This window comes from Vulpes vulpes, chromosome 12 (genome assembly GCF_048418805.1).
Source record: "Vulpes vulpes isolate BD-2025 chromosome 12, VulVul3, whole genome shotgun sequence".
Lineage (NCBI taxonomy): Eukaryota > Metazoa > Chordata > Mammalia > Carnivora > Canidae > Vulpes > Vulpes vulpes.
Genome location: NC_132791.1, coordinates 135,056,964 through 135,075,971, shown reverse-complemented (window position 1 = coordinate 135,075,971; position 19,008 = coordinate 135,056,964). Strand labels below are relative to the sequence as shown.

The window sequence follows — 19,008 nt, the reverse complement described above, 5'->3', positions numbered from 1 at the left end:
GTGCTGGTATCCTGTGAAACACATGCCTCTCTCTTCAGCATCCCCTCTTTCTTCCATGAGTTAATCACCCCTTGGCAGGAGAGGGAGAAGACACAGAGGCAGGCATAGAGCTGCCCATCCTGCCCATTCCTGCAGGAAGCCGCCCATGGAAATACTCTTTTGGGGGATCTCAGAGCTCCTGGGGTGGGGCGAGGGGTGTATTCCAGAGGCAAACCAAGCCATCAGAGTCATAGCTCATTGCTAGAAATGGCACCCCATGTCAGTGAGTTCTTGTGGCCTCATCATCTTGTCCTTGCAGACTGACTCGTGCCTCAGCAAACCTTCTTTGCCAGGCCAAAAGGCAATGAGGCAGATCTTCATGTAAGGACAGGAATGAGCCAAAGCAATAAACTCAGCCCAGCTGTCAGCTCAAACTGCTCCAGTTTCAACCAGGAATCATCCTGGCCTTTTCTCTGCTTCTCACCCTTATTCCCAGTTCACTGCCTCTCTGGTATCGCTTAGTGGGGAACCCCAAAACCATCATTGTGGGATGGAAGGGACTGGAAGAGACTGAGAAAACATTTGCCCACTCCCTCTTTCCACTAAGGAGGAGACCAAAGCCCAGGTGATGTCCCCTCAAGTTCACGGTACAGCGCATGTGTTTTTCCCAATATTAGTATCAAACAACCAGCTTTGTCCTAGTCATTGCACTCTGCTCTGAACTCAACATTTCAGACATGATCTTGCCACTGCTGCTTTTACTTTGCACTCACGTGCCTTATATGCTTTTGCAGTTTTCTTAATTTCTAAAAGGCTGGATGGCTTGGTCACCTAATTTGATAAATACTGGGAGTGACAGATAATGTTGGTGTCTCCGAGTTAGGTGGTGTTTTGGCTCCAAGTAGGCAAAAATATAAACAAAGATACAGGGTATCTAAAGGCAAAAAATGAGTAAGATAGATTTAACACGGACTAACACGCCCTAAACACGGAGTTCTCTTTCAGTTCCTATGAAATATCAACAGAGTTGATCTTACACATACAAACACTAGACTGTTAAAAACTGTACCGGCTGCAAAAAAATAAAATTGGCCATTAATGACAACACCTATCTTTTAAGGATGTACTCCCCTGGAAATGAAAATGCAATTCATAAAAAACTGCAGGAGCAAAAGAAGGTCAAAACTATAATGACACAGTCATTGTCAAAGCAGTGACAAAGGGAGCAGTGCAAATCAAAACGAAGGGTGGGTGGTGAAAGCTGCACTAGAGAAAAAAGTCACAGCCTTCGATGCTTTCACTGTCAAGCAGCAAGAAGAAAATCATGATATTAGCTGAACGGAGCACCTAACGAAAAATATCAGGAGGGCCACAAAATTCTAAACAAGAAATGAATAGAAGTGAAATAGATATTAGAAAATTGGATCCAGAGGCGCCTGGGTAGCTCAGTCGGTTAAGCATCTGATCTTTGATTTTGGCTCACATTATGATCTCAGGGTCATAAGACTGAGTCCCACCTTAGGCTCTGCACTAGACATGGAGCCTGCTTAAGATTCTCTCTCTCGGGATCCCTGGGTGGCGCAGCGGTTTGGCGCCTGCCTTTGGCCCAGGGCGCGATCCTGGAGACCCGGGATCGAATCCCACGTCGGGCTCCCGGTGCATGGAGCCTGCTTCTCCCTCTACCTGTGTCTCTGCCTCTCTCTCTCTCTCTCTCTGTGACTATCATAAATAAATAAAAATTTAAAAAAAAAAAAAAAAAGATTCTCTCTCTCCCTCTGCCCTTCCACCCAATAGGCACTCCCACTTGCACACCGTCTCTCTCTCTCTAAATAAATACATAAAAATAAAAAAGAAAATTGGAAACAATATACAACATTCAAAAACAAGGGGCAGGTCCAAGCAGCGCCTAAGAGCCCCAGCACTGAGAGCAGGCAGGTTGTGTTAGAATTATAGCTCTGGGCTTCGTATTCAGGTGACATCAGGCAAGCTGAATTTCTGAACTTCTCAACCACCTGTAAAATGGGGATAATCGTACTCAACTCACAAAGCTCTAAAGAGTATAAAATTGAGTGCATACAAAGTGCTCAGCACAGGGCCTGGCACCCAGTGAGTGTTCAGTAGATATTATCAGGTATCATTACCGTCGTTTTCAAAAATATAAAAAAAAAAACACCAAACCTAGGCAGAGAGTGAGAATAAATATGCGTTATTAGAAGTCAGAAAGGTGATACAGGCACATATGGAAATTTTTAAAAAATAGTTTTAGTGATTGCTATATACAACTAGGCTTTAAAAAAAAGAAAAGAAAAAAAAAAAAGAAAATCTTGGTAAATGATAACTTTCCTGGAAAACAAATTACCAGATTTGACTCAAAAAGCAGATGAAAAATTCCTGAATAAATATATAAGCATGGAAGAAATTGAAATGGTTATCAGATAACTACTTCCAAAAATGGCACAGGGCCCAGATGGGCTAATTTAGGCAAATCTTCAAGGCAGAGCTATCTCTCATGCTACTTAAATCACTCCAGGGCACAGAACAGATCGGAAACTTTTCACTCCATTGTATAAAGTTAGAACAGCCCTGATAGGAGAGGCAGTATAAGGAGAAAAAAGTTCAGGCATATCTCACTTCTGAAGAGATCTAAAAAATCAAAAATGAAATATTAGCAAAGAACAACATGTCACCAAATAAATGTATTCCAAAATGCTAGAATAGTTCAAATTTAGAAAATCATGAAACCACAATGAGATACCACTTCCTACCCACCAGAAAGGCTATAATCAGAAAGATAGGGAATAAGTATCGACAAGAAGAATGTGGAGAAAATGCAGCCCTCATATGTTGCAGGTGGGAGTGTAAAATGGTGCAGCTGCTTTGGAAAACAGTCTGGCAGCTCCTCAAAAAGCTAAACACAGAGTTACCATATGACCCAGCAACTCCACTCTTAGATACATAACCCAAGAGAAATAGGAACACATATCCATTCAGAAACCTATCCATATTGATACTCATGGCAGCATTATTCCTATCATCCAAAAAGTGGAAACAGCCGACATATCCACCATCAGAAGTGTATGTTTAACTGCACTAGAGAGATAGTAAATAAATAAAATGTGGTGTTCACAGATGATGGAATACTATGCAGCTGTACAAAGGAATAAAGTACTGACAGATTCTGCAACATGGAAGAACCATGCTAATGGGTACAAGGTTCTCTTGTTGAAAGGCAAAAATGTTCTGGAAATTTTTTTAAAGAATTTATTTATTTATTTACTTATTTATTTATTTGACAGAGAAAAAGCACACACAAGCAGAGGGGCAGAGGGAGAGGGAGAAGCAGACTCCCCACTGAGAAGGGACCTCAACATGGGCCTTGATCGCAGGACCTCGAGGTCATGAGCTGACCTGAAGGCAGATGCTTCACCTACTGAGCCACTCAGGTTTCCTCAAAAATGTTCTGGAATTAATTTTAGTGATGGTTGCACGATTCTATAAGCATACTCAAAAAACACTAAATCCTATATTTTAAATGGGTGAATTGTATGATATGTGATTTATATCTCCATAAATCTGTTTTAAAAAGTTAGGAATGAAACTAATGCAATTCATTACATTAATAGTCAAAGCGAAAATACATGATCATTTTGATTGCTCTCCAAAGGATTAACATTCCATACACTCTTATTTTAAAACAATAACAACAAAAAGGGGCAAATCTCCCAGTAAACCAGGAATCAAAGTCATCTCTTTCAGAATGATAAAGAATATCTCTCTAAAGTTAGTAACAAAAATATACCTAATGATAAAACTTTGAAGTTCTATCCAATGCAGTAAGACAGGAAAAATAAAAGTACAAGTATTAGGGGGGGGAAAGGAGCAAAAAATCCATGATTTGAGGATCACAGTTGAATATGAAAAAATCCAAGAGAAGAGAATTAACTGGAACATTATGCAAAATACTTTAAAAAGTTCAGTGAAGTTGCAGGTTGCAAAATACTTATATAAAAATCGAGCTTTTCTGTATGTCAGCCATCTGTCGGAAGATAAAATGAAAAAGGAAAAAAAAATCCCTTTCATAATAGTAATCAAAATTATATGGAAATTTTGATTACATGGAATCAACTTTCTTTTAAAGAGTGTGAGCTTAAAATAAAGACATTTATATACTCCACAGAAGGACATAAGAGAAGATATGAATAAATGGAAATGTTCAACAGTTCTGGATTGTTAGGTTTAAAATTGTAAAGGTATCTACCATACACCTCTTAAAATGGCTAAAATTAAAAGACTGACCATATCAAATGCAGGCGAGGATTGGAAATTGGTGAAATTGGAACACTCACACTGCTGGTGTGAGTGTAAAATGGTCCAACCATTCTGGAAAACAGTGTGGCAGCTTCTTAAAAAGTTAAACATACACTTCCAATATTATACAGTCACTCCACTCCCAAGTATTTACCCAAGGGAGATGAAAGCATCCGTGCATGCAAAAACGTGCACAGGAATGTTCACAGCTGCTTTATCTGTAATAGCCAAAAATGAGAAATGACCTGAATGTCCATCAGCAGGTAAATGGACAAAGGGTGCTGTTTCCACACAATGGAAGAGTATCAGAAATAAAAAGCAGTGAAGCAAACTACTGATGCACGTTACATCACGGACGAATCTCAAGATAATTGTGCAGACTAAAAGAAACCAGACAAAAAAAGAATATATACCATATGATTCCATTTATATAAAACTCTAGAAAGGCAAGCTAATATAAAATGACAGAAAGGAGGGCTCTCATGGAAAGGGGCAGGAGGTGTGGGAGGAATTACCGAGTAGCATTAGGAAACATTTGGGAATGATGGATAGGTTCTGTATCTTGATTGTGGTGATGCCTTCATAGGTACACACATATGTCAAACTTACCAAATTATACTCTTTAAATATGTGCAGTTTATTGAATTTCAATTAGAACTCAATAAAACCTCTTTAAAATTTATCTAGAAGAAGCGACAAGAAACACACAATTTGTGATTTTATTCAGACTCACATTCTACCCACCTCACATCCTTACAACCCTAACAGAGACGTTTAAATAACCAAAGCATTAAGTACAACGGTCGAGCTGATATGGTAACAATTTAAAAAGTGTAAAGCTATCCATTGTCACCGAGTTTAGTTTAAGAAAACTGCCGTCAAATTATCCAGGGCATGTGTATTGAGGTTTGACAAACCTACCTAAAGCCTATGCATACATGTATACATACGTAAGAATAGCAATGAGAATAACTGGAAAAGAACCAATGTGAAAGAATCAGTAAATACTGAACCCACCAGACACCAAAATGCACTAGCCAAACAGATAGGAAGTGGCAGGAAAATAGACAGATCAGTGAAACAAAACAGAAAATCCAGGAAACAGATCCAAGTTTATAAGAAAACGTAAGCATTTAATAAATACGGCATCTCAAATCACTGAGAATGATTTTTTTTCCCCAATGATTGTCACTGAATAACTGGCTAAATATTTGATGAAAAAAAAAAATAAGAGATCCTTACCTCACACCATATGTCACAATTAATTCCAGATGGATGAAAGATTAAAATATATGGCTTCGAGTTCTGGCAACAAGGTGGACTGAGCTCATGAAGAACCCCCTACCATTGCAAACATCTAGAAATACTAGATGAAATGTAATTTTAAAAAATATTTAATGCATAGCAGATCCCACAAGAAATAAAAGGAAATCCCCAGGTGCTGGAGGAAATAAGAATCTGAAAGCCAAACTATTAAGAGAAACATTGAGACTGTGGTGACCAAAGGAGTATGTGTGAGTAGAACTGGATGAGACAGAGAAAAAGATCAGAGGAAAGAAAGCCTGGTTATTTGACCTGGAAACAGGCCTTCCTGGCTCTGGGCTCAGGTTTTAGCATCCATACATGGAAAAGAGATGAGGCCTTTGGTCCTACAAGGCCAGGAGTTACCAATGAGACCCTGCATTCTTTCCTTTAACAAATACTTAGTGAGCACCTACTATATGCCAGGCCCCTCGTGAACAACACAGACAAGGACTCTCACCCTTAGGTTAACTTACTTTCTAACAAGTGTTAAAGGGAATAAGTGGCAGGTTGGAAAAGACAGTTAATAAATATAGTAAAGGAGTAAATTATGTAGTATGTTTAAGGTGGTAAGTGTTATGGGGGGGAAAAGGAGAAAGTAAGAAAAGGGTGATCGGGAATGTGCACGTGTGCCCGTGCATGTGTGTGAAGGAGACAGACAAACACAGATGAGGGAGCTGTCTTAGGATATTATTAAGTAGGACAATCAGGGCCAGCTGCAGCAAGAAATGACAACTGATCAAGGGACCAAGGAAGCCATTCATTTGAGTATCTGGCAGTGAGAACTACCAGTAAGAACAGACTAGGGGCTGGGGAACAAGACAGACAGGGCAGGGAGACCAGCTGGAAAACCAGTAGTGATCCAGGCCCGGGAAGGATGGGAGGAAAAAGCGTACTCCTCACTTGATACAGGAATGCCCAGGATGATTCATTAATGGAAAAACCAGTCCCACCCCAAGGATACCTCCAAGATGTCTGGCAAAGTCAACTCAATAGGGATACTCCGGAACTAAGACCAGCAGGATTTCCACAAAATCCCCCCAAAAACACAAGCTCACGGTCGGACGTTACAAAGCAAACAAGGAAATCATTCCCATGAGCAAAAGGTCAGCAGACAAAGCAAGCGAGATGAATAGTACCCCCAAGAAGCTGAGATCATCCATCAGACTAAAGAAGACTCTAGGATATATTAAGCAAATAAGGCTGGCTGAGCAAAGGAAGGCGGGTCCTGAAGAGTACATACAGGAGGATTTCAATTATATAAAGTTCAAGAGCAGGCAAAACGAAATCTACAGTGCTAGAGGCCAAGATGGTGGTACACCTCAGGATGGCGATTTGGAGGACACACGGAGGAGGCCTTCTGGAAATATTTTATTTCTTGATGGCTGAGCTAATTACACAGGTGAGTTGACTTTGTCAACATTCATCCAGCTGCACACGTGTGATCTGAAGAGAGGAGACTGGCTCGCTGACACGCAGGAGGGCCAAGAAGGAATGCATCCTAGGTCTTCCCCTCCCCAAGTGGAACAGCTGGTGGAGAAGGAGGAGGTGGGGGGGAATGGGGGGAGGACAAATCCCTGGTAGTCTTCAAGTCTTCATCCCCAGAGCCCGGCCAGTCTTTTGAGGGACTCCCACTGGAACAGAGAGGTGGGTCACACAGCAGAAGAAGCCTCAGGTGGGAGGCTCATTCCGCTGTAACTATCAAAGCTGAAGATGGTCTTCATGCTCCAAATCCTCACTTTGCAGAAGAAAATACCAAGACCAGGAGAAGTAAAGGGAATCTTTGCCCACAGTATTGTTTTCTGGGACAGGGTGTATACGGATTAAAGATGAGAGGCAGCCGGGCACAGTAGGGAGAAGCAAGACCCCGGGGCCTACACCACCTAGATTCTCCTTTGAACCCTACCGCCTGCTATCTGTGTGACCCTGGGGCAGGTCCACGTCCTCCCTAGGATCCCGTGATTCCACTTCTGGATACGCACCCAGCGGAAACGCATTCACACATGCACAAGTCCAAAGACGTGGACGAGTAAGTGCACAGCAACATCATTTGCAATAGCTGGCATGCAACAACCACCCAAGTGTCTGCTGTAAATGGAACGGGTGACTAAAGTGTGTTACGTGTATACCACAACACACCGCACGGCCATGGAAACTCATGAGACCGCTCGGAAATACACGCCACCGAGGAGATGCTGAGCAAAAGAAGCCAGAACACGATTACACTTAGGCAGAGCTCAAAACCAGTCAAAATCAACGTATGGTGGGAAGAGGGTGTGGTGAGGGAGAGGGAGCCCAGGGCAGCTTCCAGGGTGCTGGTGTGTTCTGGATGTGGGTGCTCATCAACAGTCCTAGAGCTGGGATCCGAGTGCATTTCTGTATGGATGTCGCACTTCATAAAGGAATCTACTGAAGACTAATAATGAGAGAACCCACGTCACAGTCTGTTGTGAGGGTCAGACGAGGTAGTATCTGCACAGTGTCTACAGCAGAGGACAGCAGCAGAAAGGGTGGGTGATAGACGTGTCGGTTGATAAAAGCCCAAAGTCGGGGGTGCCTGGGTGGCTCAGTGGGTTGAGCATCTGCCTTCGGTTCAGGTGATGATCCTCAGGTCCCGGGATCAAGCCCCACAGAGCAGGGAGCCTCTCCTTCTGCCTGCAGCTCCCCCTGCTTGCACAGGCTCTCATGCTGTGTCAAATAAATACATAAAAATCTTAAAAAAAAAAAAAAAAAAAAAAAAGAAGCCCAAAGGCGAGGACGAGTGCTCTGCCTCTGGGTCTCCTTCCTGTGCCCCTCCTCTGAGTCCCCCTGACAGCACGATGCGAGGGCTCCTCTCACTCTCCGGCCCCCTGTATCCCACCGGGGTCTTGAACAGACCCCCAGCACACCGAGGGCACTGAATCCAGGCACCCAGAGGGGCCCGAGGTGACCCTGTGGGTGGAGCTGGAGCTGTAACCCGGGCAGCGTGAGGCTGGACATGGCCTGTCTCAACCACACATCGTGCTATTCCGTATTATCATTAAACAGAGAGCTCGATCATAGAAGGAAATAATTCCTCTGGAGCAGCAAAAGCAGAACACGCTTGTCACTCAAATGTGGGTCATGTTCTCCTGCAGGCATCACTGACTCCAGGAGGACGGTCAGCCCTCCCACCCTGGTTCTAACAACAAACAGGTGTGAGAAACACAGCAAAGCCCTGACCCTTGGGATTTTTGGGGGTCACGATGGCCAATCTGCCCGAGAACAGGGTCTCGGGAGGGCTGGTTTCTGTGGATGGGGCGTGAGCAGCACTTGTCCTGCTCGCATAGCGGGGAAGGCCGGGCCACTCTCTCGCCGTGAACTCTCCGAGCCACGGGGTCTGAGCCACAGAGTGAGGCAGGGCTGGGTGTGGGAACGGAGAGTTGGCTGGGATCAACCTGCCTACCTCGGAGGGCTGGCTTCAGGGAGAGGAAACAGGCTGGCCGCAGGACGCGGGGCAGGGTGTCCAACAGCCCTGCCCTGGGGCGTGCGACTCAAAGGTACTTTGATGTTTCGGGTGCCAAATCCTGGATCTGTAAACACAATGTGTTTCCTTTTTCATGCTGGGGTTGGAATCATCGGTTACTGTTTGGCCCAAATGGCAGCAGAGCACCGAGGGAAGTGGCCCAGGCAGGTCTCACAATGCCACACAGATGGGGCTCAGGGGGCGAGGGCCCAACTTCTCAGGTGGGAAGAGCCCCCGGGAAGCCTCATGCACCAGAGCTCCGACCCCTAGCTCTCCTAGTCCAGGGGAACCTGCCTGGGAGCCTCGGAGCTGAGCCTCCTAGAAGACACTCTTTTCAGGGAACCTGGTCTCTCACGCTCTTGGCATGGGAGAAAAAAACAAAACAAAACAAAACACTACAACAAAGCAAATGCGTGTGGAAAATGTGTTGCAGTGGACTGCAATCCAATCCTCCCACAGTAGAGGAGCCAAATCCAAAACCCGCTTCCTCTCCAGACCCTCTGCGCCTCCTGTGTCCAGGGCGATCGGCAAAGCTCCTCCCTTGGAGGGCCCAGCCGTGTTCACGGGTTAGTACACATGTGCAAGCATCCGCCCTTCCCACGCACTACCTCCCCCAAAGAAAGCGCATTCTACCTGCAGGGAGGGCATCCCCATTTTTACGCTTCTTTACTTCCCAGGCCCAAGAGAGCGCCCGCTGCCAGGACCATTGATGGCTCCAGAAGCATCCACTTCCAGGGTACTCCTTCTCTGCATGCTGGGGGAGCTGGGGAAGGTCTTCTGGGAACAAAGGTGTCACAGAGTGTTCATCTCCTAGGCTAATTCTAAGTGATAACGGCTGTCCAGGGTATTATAGGGAAAAGGATTCCCATACCCTAAGCCCACCTCTGGCCTTAAGAGAACAGAGTACTGTGATTGATTAGCAATGTCTGCCCTGGTTTCAGAATGGCGGAGCAGTGGCACCATTGCTAAGGACTCACCATGGCCACCCCAGGCAGGGAACGGATGAAAATGAGAAGCCCTGATGGTGGTAATCAGGCAGGCAGAAGGTGTCCCTCTCTTGGGGACACTCCCCTAACTATGGAACGTCATGCAACATACAGGTGCTCTGGGAAACTAAAAGAGCTCTGTTTTCATTTCCTTGTTACCAAAGGCTCAGTTATTCAAGACCAGCCCAGTTAAAGGTCCCTGCAGTCCTACAGATGGTCGAACTCAGGTGTGGGGCCTCTGGAATGTGTGAGAATTACACATGACAACCAATACTCTCTTTCTTCCCCAGGCAGAAAAGGACCTGGGAGGAAAAATCTAAAATTCTATCAACAGCACCAACCAGAAAAGGGCATGTATGGGCTCCAATGTGGAGCTCGACCCTGTACCCAGGGCACTGATACCTCAACCTACCTTACCCAGGCCAGTCCTGAATCCTGCACAGAGACAGACTTCCAGCACCTTCTTCCTGGCTGACTTGGGTAGATTCCTAGGTTATCAGAGGATGGGGTGCACTAGGGTGTTCACTTTCTGCCTTTCAAGGTTCTCACCCAGCAAATTTACTTTGCCCTCTGAAAAGCCACCCCTTTAGACAACCTGGAAGTCCACCACACCCAGCAACATCTGTCTTCTGGATCTCCTCTACACGCGTCAACGCACCGCAACACGAATTCATTTCCCCCTAACTATAGCTCCTATGCTCATCCCGATGGCAGGAGGCCCAGGAGCTCCAGGGATGACTCCAACATGGGCAGAGCCAGAGCACACTTCTCCAGTCCCCAGAACTTCTGAATCACTGGTACACCTGTCCCCCCCGGTGACATCTGCTCTTGTGCCCTGAGTGTCCACGGACACCTCAGACAAATGCCTATCGGGAAGGAGGTGTGGGGCAGGCACTGCAGTATCAGAAGAGGAATTCTCAGACAGGAGGCATCCCATGCTTTGTCCATCACATGACCACAGCCCCTTCCCAAGGGGTTCCCCGTTCCCGCCCCCACCCCCAGACGGGCTGAACACACACCTAGCGAAGGCCTCCCAGTTGCTGGAGATGGGAAGGGAGCATTTCCCTCTACAGGCCAAGAGCTGACACTGGGAATGAGTCCCGGCCTTCTGACATGGGGGAACAGTCACATCAACTATACAATGTTCAGAAGGCCAATCAAGATCCAATTCGGGGGGCACCTGGGTGGCTGAGTGTCTGCCTCTGGCTCAGGTCCTGATCCCAGGGTCCTGGGACCGAGTCCTGCAACAGGCTCACCACAAGGATCCTGCTTCTCCTTCCGCCTGTGTCTCTGCCTCTCTTTGTGTGTCTCTCGTGAATAAATAAATAAAATCTCAAAAATTAATAAAAATAAAACAAAATAAAATCCAATTCTGAGTTCACACAGGAATGCGTTTTGGGGGCAAGAATACGGGAATGCAATGCAATGCAATGCAGTGAGCTCGCTATGTTGTGCAACACAGGTCAAAGCCCAGGACTGCAGACGGCGGAAGGACTGGCCCAGGCAGCTCACAGGCTCCAGGTGCTTTTCAGGAAAGCCATCCCCCTCCCTCCCAACCACCCCCCCCAACCCCCCCCCCCCCCCCCCGCCCCGAGCTGGTTATAAGACGACACAGCTTTTAAGTGATCAGAACTTTGAAACAAGCACTGGGGACACCCCCTGTGTATGTGATGGCCTCACTGACTAAGCCAATATGTGCCCTGCAAACCAGTCCACACTTAGTTCTGTTGGTGTAAAAACTCCCCGTTGGTGGCAGGGACATCCGTTTTCGAGACGCTTCCGTTCCTGGTGGCGACCCGATTGACTGAAACAGAGCCCACATAGAGCACCTAGTACAGTGGCTGGCACTTAGGAGGGGTTTGTGGTCTGTCTTCAGGATGCCACCTGACAGCCGCCTTGGGCTGCCACTGTCAACTCTGCAGTTCCCTGGCCACCCAGGCCAATGCCACATCTTCCGAGGCCGCAGAGACCACAGGGACTGCTGCGTGTCTTTCCAGACGACAGGCAAAATACCGTGGGCCACTCTGCAAGTATTAGGCTTAAATCCGGAGCATTTCAAAAGCCCTCTGAGACCTCCGGTCTCCCTCTAATGAAAGGCACTGCAGAAACCCAAGGTATGATTATCACTTCTGAAAGGAAGAAAAAAAAATACTGGCTCACAAAATATCTGTACTGGTGCATGGACAGATAAGGCGGTTTTATAATCCAGTTCCCTAGGGAGCCATTTATTTTGGTGAGGCCAGTGTGCATAGCAGACACTGTAGAAGCCATCAAGATAACACGAATAACAACCCAGTGGACTTTTGAAGTGTAAACATAAAAGTCTATTAAGAATACAATGTTGGTTTAATCCCAAGACAAAAAATTTACTTAATGAAAAGCACAACTCATCTCAAGAAAGAGATATCTATACCAGCTGTGAGCAGAAAATGAGGGGATTCCTTCCAGGGAACATCTGAATCTCAACCCACTGCCTTTCCAATATTTACTCTGGACATAAAGTCTCAAATACTTTTCCGAGGATCTCATTTTTCTACAGGAGGAGGAGGTCAGAGAGAAGTCTGGGCAGGGCCAAAGGCTTCTTGGCAAAGCCTGGAAACGCACAGACCCGCCCTCGAAGGTTTACCCTGACACAATTCTGTCTCCCTTCTCTGGGTAGAGTAGGGAGCGGCCTCATTGCCCACCAGATGCTGGGGAGAAGCCCAGGAGAGACCCTCACTCCAGCTGCCGAGTGGGGGTGGGGGTGCGGGTGGGTGGCCCGAGATCACCAATGGCCCGTGTGCTAACATGCATGAACTGCACCTATCAGGTGTATGCTACCAGCCAGGGTCTGCTGCTACACTCTTCTCAGCCCACTTCCTAGATTTTTTTCCTATGTGTTCCACAGAAGCAAGGGAGGTACAGAACACTAGGGAAACGGAAAAGGCCTTGTTAAAGAGGATTTTCTGACTACCAGCTCTGTGTCCCCACCTTTGAGAGAGATCAGAGCCCCTGAAATGAAGAAGAGGCTTGCCCATCACCAACACTTGCAAATGCCAAGACCCAAAAGAAAGTATTTAAGCCCTCTTCACTTATATTCCTGACTCCCAGCTCCCACAGGACCTGATGGCTAAAGTGAAGGATGATTTTTCACATACAATTCATATTTATGTACGTATGAACATAATTAATACAACATAACATAATCAATACAATGAGGGAACCATCTCCAATTCTACCAGAAGTAACAGGTTGTGCCAATTCTCTCCTATACATGGATATGTAACTACCGCCCACCCACCGATCCATCCATCCATCATCCATCCATCCATCAGTCCATTTTCTGTGGAGTCAACACGAAGGATGCAGTAAGACAAACCATAAACACCCAGCTCCACCACCTACTAACCACATGGCTTTGGGAAAACCATTTTAATGTCTCTAGGTTATGGTTTTCTCATCTGTAAAATAAGTGCAATCATACTGCTTATTATTAGCATAGTTGCAATGATTAAGTGACTAATATAAGTGCTTGGCAAAAAAAAAAAAAAAAAAAAAAAAAGCTCTCAAGAGTTAACCACCATAATGATGATAATTATAATAATTACTAAGACTATAAAAATACCCACTGATCTACAGCTACGTGCCAGGCTCTAGACTAAGGAGCAAATAATTTTAGCCTTCTGATTTTGCAAGAGTCTTTAGTGGGGCGTTGGATTTCTCACAGCAACACCTCCAATACAACCCGCCCCCCCTTCCTGCCGCGGATGATGGTAGGCCAAAGCGTGAGAGCCATTTGCAGCATGAGGACCCCCCCCACCTCCCAAAGCCATGTTTAAACAATTACCAGCATTATGTTGCAGGTACCCAAGACCATAGGAGGCCAGCCCAGCACGGTGCTCATCTTGCAGAGACGTCTTTTGTGTGGGTTTTGGGTTTCAGCTGGGCAACGCAAAGCCATAGAGTGAGTCGCAAAACGAGTTTTCATAAGCTCACCCTGTCACAAACCAGGCAGGGGTTCATGCTGACATCCCCACAGTAAGATTAAACAGCATGCTTCGTCAGGCACTAAATACTAACACAGCTCCGACGTCAGGCGGACACTGATTAAAACTGATGTCAATAATTTATGAAACACAATATGGTCTTCAGATGCTCTTTTGGAAAAAAAAAGAAAAAAAAAAAAACGAAGGGGGAAGAAAGGGGCCTAGCAACCCAGGTGGTTTAAAACTGTTCATGCATTTTCCCTTGAATGTACACACACACCCCCACCATGCATGGATGCTTCTTTACGCGATGAATGTAAATGCACATGTGTATAAGAGCATGTGAACACTGCTGATACATATGGGCGGAAGAAAGTATTTAGTTATTCCACTGAGAGCTGTCGAGGCTGTAACGTTATACATGGTCTTGTCTTTCATATTGTTTCGAGGGTTTTTTTCTTCCAGAAGAAATCCAAAATTGCATTTAAAATAAAATTGGGCTTTACGCAAGTTCACATTTATTCCGTAGAGGCCCAACCTTGAAACAGCACCAAAAAAGAAAGCTTGACCAAAGAAAACCTATAGGATGCACACATTTCTTAGCAATCCGAAAGTACCTCGGCCTCATCTAGAACTAGGTAGGCAAAGAAGAATATCCAAGTCTTTTTAAATTTTGGAGGTTTTCTTCTGGGGAGAGCCGAAGGAGAGCCACGGGGCAACCTGGGGAAGGATGCCATTTTGGTCTGTTATAAACCACTGTCTCATTATTTTATAAAGGCAAAGACAAAATGGCACAGGGATAGTGTTTCATTTTTTTATCAAGACCGGTTTTTGGAATTAAAAAACATCCTTCTTTACTCTGCCTTCGTTGTAAATAATCTGGGTAGCTTGACTCTATATGTCAACAGTGTGAAATTCACAAGATGGGATTATGTTGGGGGGGAAAATCTGAGCCGCTGATAGTACAAAAGTTAGTGTTTGAAGGATTTATTAATGCTTTTTTTCCTAGCACAGTGCCCTGTAGTGTCTCAGAACACCTGTCAAATACTAATTCATTCACATATCTCCACTACAGGGCCTTTTCATAAAAAGCTCGACCTTTAATTGTAAATCACTTCTAAATTGTCTTTGCTGGCTTTCTCTTTTGCGGAATGATGGAAAAATCACTAAGACTTCAATTAAGACTTTATGGGAACTTCAACCTGACGTTCCAGGGGCTGCAGCTACAAGATATCAGAACATCTATTCAAAAAGGAAACTATAAATAACTTTAACTTAGTTGAATTGGCTTTGCTTTTATGAGATGACTGAATAATTGGCAAGATTTAAAGATACTTTAACTACTGAGAATTAAAATAACTTCAGTAAAAACCAGAAAATATTGTTAGCCGATCATTTGTCATGCAGATTACGTACTCATTAGGCCTAATTAAACTTTTTGAACAAAAAAAGAAAAAAAACCACTTACTAATTACATTAGTTAATATGTTGATTGCTCAATTTGGCTGTTTAAAAAAAAAAAAAGCAGTCAATCCAATTTGTGCACATAGTTAACGCTTTGGTCAAAAGACAAAATCCTAAACTACAGAGATTATTTCAAGTGCATGACCATTGTTACAACAAATACGGGTCCGTCTCCACATCCAAAGTGACAGGGAGAGATGGGGGGAGTGGATGGTGAATCTGAACAATACCAAGGCTGAGCCGAATCTTCGAGGCAGTACAATGTTACCGCAAGATCTAGTTTATTCACCTCAATGTATTCACTTGCATTTGTCCAATTAAACCCTGCTGTTGACAACTCGAAGATATCTTTCATACCGCACAACCGTGGGAGGCCCTTTAAATGTCAATAAAGGGTTTTGACGCACAAAAGGAAGCAAAGAAAAGAGGGAGGGGGAAGGAGAAGGAATGGGAAAAACCAACATTTCTAAAGTAATGGAGCAGATCAAAGCAATTTTATTCTCAAAGACCACTAAGTCAGGGTCTAACTACTCGCTCTCACTGCCGAATCCTGCAAAGTCTCTTCAAACTGGGCAACCAGCGCGCAGTGCCTTAAATGAGGGGGATGAACAATCAGGTCTGCAAAAGCGGGACCCGGTGCAAAAACATGGAGGCCTGCGCCATGCAACAGGCGGTGCAGCCAGCCGTCTTGCAGCCCAGGACGCGGGACTGGGCCCCAGTACCCACCCGGCTCTCCGAGACATGTTTTCCATTCGCTCGCTCAAAAGTCTGCATCCACAGTCATGAGGCACAAACTATTTGACAACAACATGACACAATTAATCAGAACCAGACCTCAAAACGTGTGTTTGTGGGGACCAGCAAACTTAGCCATGTGCCTCCGACCCGGGAAGGGGCTGAAGAAACCCGGCCCGGCTGCCCCGGGGGGGGGTAGGGGGAGGGCCGAAGAGCTATATGTTCACAAAAGATGCACCCCGAATGGCCTTATTTATGGACTAAATAATTTTCATTTAAATAGAACGTGGGATTTGGACATTGAAATCTCATGTCCTGGAATTCTCTGGCATTCCTCCCCGACACCCCCACTCCTATTTTGGGGTGGTTGTTGTTTTTTTTTTTTTTCCTAGGGAGAAACTGATGCCTGAGAGTTTGTACAGCAGCAAAGTTGTACAATTCAGAAATAGAAATGGATCTCTCTCTCTCTCTTTCTTTCTTTCTTTTTTTTTTTTTTTTAACCCCACAGTATTCACCAGTGCTGGTTTTGTCAGATTTCTTTCAGGACTTGAAACCACATTAAAAAAGCGAGAAGCTGCACCCTGGGTTAATTCAAAGCTGTTCCATTTCACCTAACCCTGACGCTAACATACACACAACAAAAAACTCTGATATACTTTTCTGGTCCAGGATTGAATTATTTTAGAATAATTACTGAACCCTTCCTTTGTCATCTGTAGATAATAATTCATTTAAAGCACCTCATTCTTCTGCTAACACAACTAGGCTGTTCCAAAAGGGAGGGGGGAGGGCGCGGTTTCCGAACCATAAAGACAAATGGCCGGTGCAGGAGCGATAGATATATTCGTCGGGGTGCTGAACTGGCCCCAAACTGCAAATCCCTTTGCCATCTCCCAAGGGATTTGTGGTCGGTCGTGGGGCTGGAACTTCCCGGGAGCCTGGCCGGGGTTCCCAACTGCGCGCCCAGCTGCAGCCCCGGGAAAGGCGGGGAGGGCGGGCAGGGTAAGGCGGAGGTGGACCCCAGGGTCCCGCCACACCGAGGGCCAAGGCGAAGCACGTTTGCACTTGAGCCCGGAGTCAGGGGGACCAGGCAGCAAGTTTTCTGCAAAATCCCCTCCCCCCACCCCCCGCGCCGCAGCGTTTCTCCGGCTTCCTGGCTTCGCGGAGCGCGCGGGGCGCAAGCCCGAGCATCCGAGGCCAGCGCCAGGCGAGCCAGCGCGCCGGCTCCCAGCCCTCCCCCGGCCGGGCGGTCCGCGACCGCGCCCCCCCCCCGCCCGGTCCCCGCCGCACCCACGCGGCCCGCACCCCCGCCCGCCGCCCGCGGCCCCGCGGCCGCCCCCACTCACCCACGCACTCGTTGGCCTCGCGGGCCGTGGCGCGCTGCCAGGGCCGGTCGTAGTGGAACGGCTTGCAGCGGTCGCACTCCGGGCCGGCCGTGCTGTGCCGGCAGTCGCACACCAGGCTGTCGTCGCGGTCGCGCACGCAGCGGGCGGCGTGGCCGTTGCACTTGCAGCGGCCGCCCACCTGCAGGTCGGACACGGCGTAGAAGTACGAGTCGCGCGCCAGCTCCGAGTCGTCCTCGTTCTCGTCGCCGAACGTGTGCAGGCGGCTGAAGGCCACGCGGATGTCGGTGGCCGTGACCCAGTCCTGCAGGACCGGCGAGTTGTCGAAGTCGTGCGCCGAGGGCCGCCCGTCCAGCGTGCTGAAGGCGATGAGGCCGCCCGAGAGCGGGCGCATGTCGGTGTGCGAGTCGGTGCACACGGCCTCCTGCTCGTTCTGCTTGGTGATGGGCGCGCGGTGCGGCCGGTTGTACATCTTGCGGCACTGCGTGGAGTAGAACTGGAAGGGCACCCACGTGCGCCCGTAGTCCATGGACTTGTAGATGGCCATGGACTCGGGCCGCGGCGAGCAGAACTGCAGGCTCACGTAGGTCACCTCGAACTTCTTGCCGAGCGACAGCGTGAGCGTGACGTTGTGCGGGAACTGCAGGTAGTTCTCGGACTGCCAGCACGTCAGGTTGTGCGGGTTGTTGAGGTCGGTGAGGAAGGCGGGCGGGTGCGCCTTCTTGGGGTCCGACGCGTTGCAGAGGTGGCAGGAGCGCAGCCGCTCCTCGCCGCGCTCGCTGACCACGCAGTAGCGCGCCGCGGGCCGGCCGCAGGTGCTGGACACGCGCACGTCCTTGCCGAAGGCCGCGTTGACGAAGTCGGGGATGCAGCGGCGCGGGTGGCCGTTCTCGTCCGAGCAGGGGTCGGGCTGCGCCGCCTGGCCCGAGAACACGCTGAGCCCGGGCCCGCCGCGCACCGCGCCCACCAGGCACGCCACCGCCGCCAGCGCCGCCAGCGCCTCCCACACGGCGCGCATCATGCCGCGTCCAGCCTGCCCCGGCCCCGCCGCGCCGCGCCGAGGAGTCGGTCCGCCCGCCGCAGAAGGCGCCTGCGGAGAGAGGGGAGCCGCGCTCAGCCAGCCCGCCCCGCGCCCTCCGCCGCCTCCCGCCCCACCCCCGCCCTCCCCGGAGGGCTGCGAGCGGCGAGCGGCGAGCGGGGGCGCGGGCGGGCGCCGGCTTCCGCGGCACCCCGGGCCCGGGGCCGGCCGATCCCGGGCCTCGCCGAGCCCAGCACCACGGCCCCGGCCCGGAGCCCGGAGCCCGGAGCCCGCACCGCCCGCACCGCCCGCGCCGCCCGCGCCCGGACCGCCCGGACCGCCCGGACCGCCCGGCCGCCGCCGCCTCCACGCCGCGCCCCGGGAAGCCCTCCACCCGCACGGCCCGGGGTCCCTCCGGCTGGCC

At 48.1% G+C, this 19,008-nt stretch overlaps 1 protein-coding gene across 3 annotated transcripts in view; it reads right to left on the bottom strand.

The window, feature by feature from the left end:
- The window catches only part of NTN1 (netrin 1), a 191,391-nt gene that overhangs the window by 156,073 nt on the left and 16,310 nt on the right, over nucleotides 1–19,008 (bottom strand). For all 3 annotated transcript variants that reach the window (XM_072730341.1, XM_072730342.1, XM_072730340.1), the window contains exon 2: nucleotides 17,570–18,656. In XM_072730341.1, coding sequence (XP_072586442.1) covers nucleotides 17,570–18,587 — 1,018 coding nt within the window. In that variant the 5' untranslated portion in view covers nucleotides 18,588–18,656. The remainder of the gene's footprint in view (nucleotides 1–17,569; nucleotides 18,657–19,008) is intronic.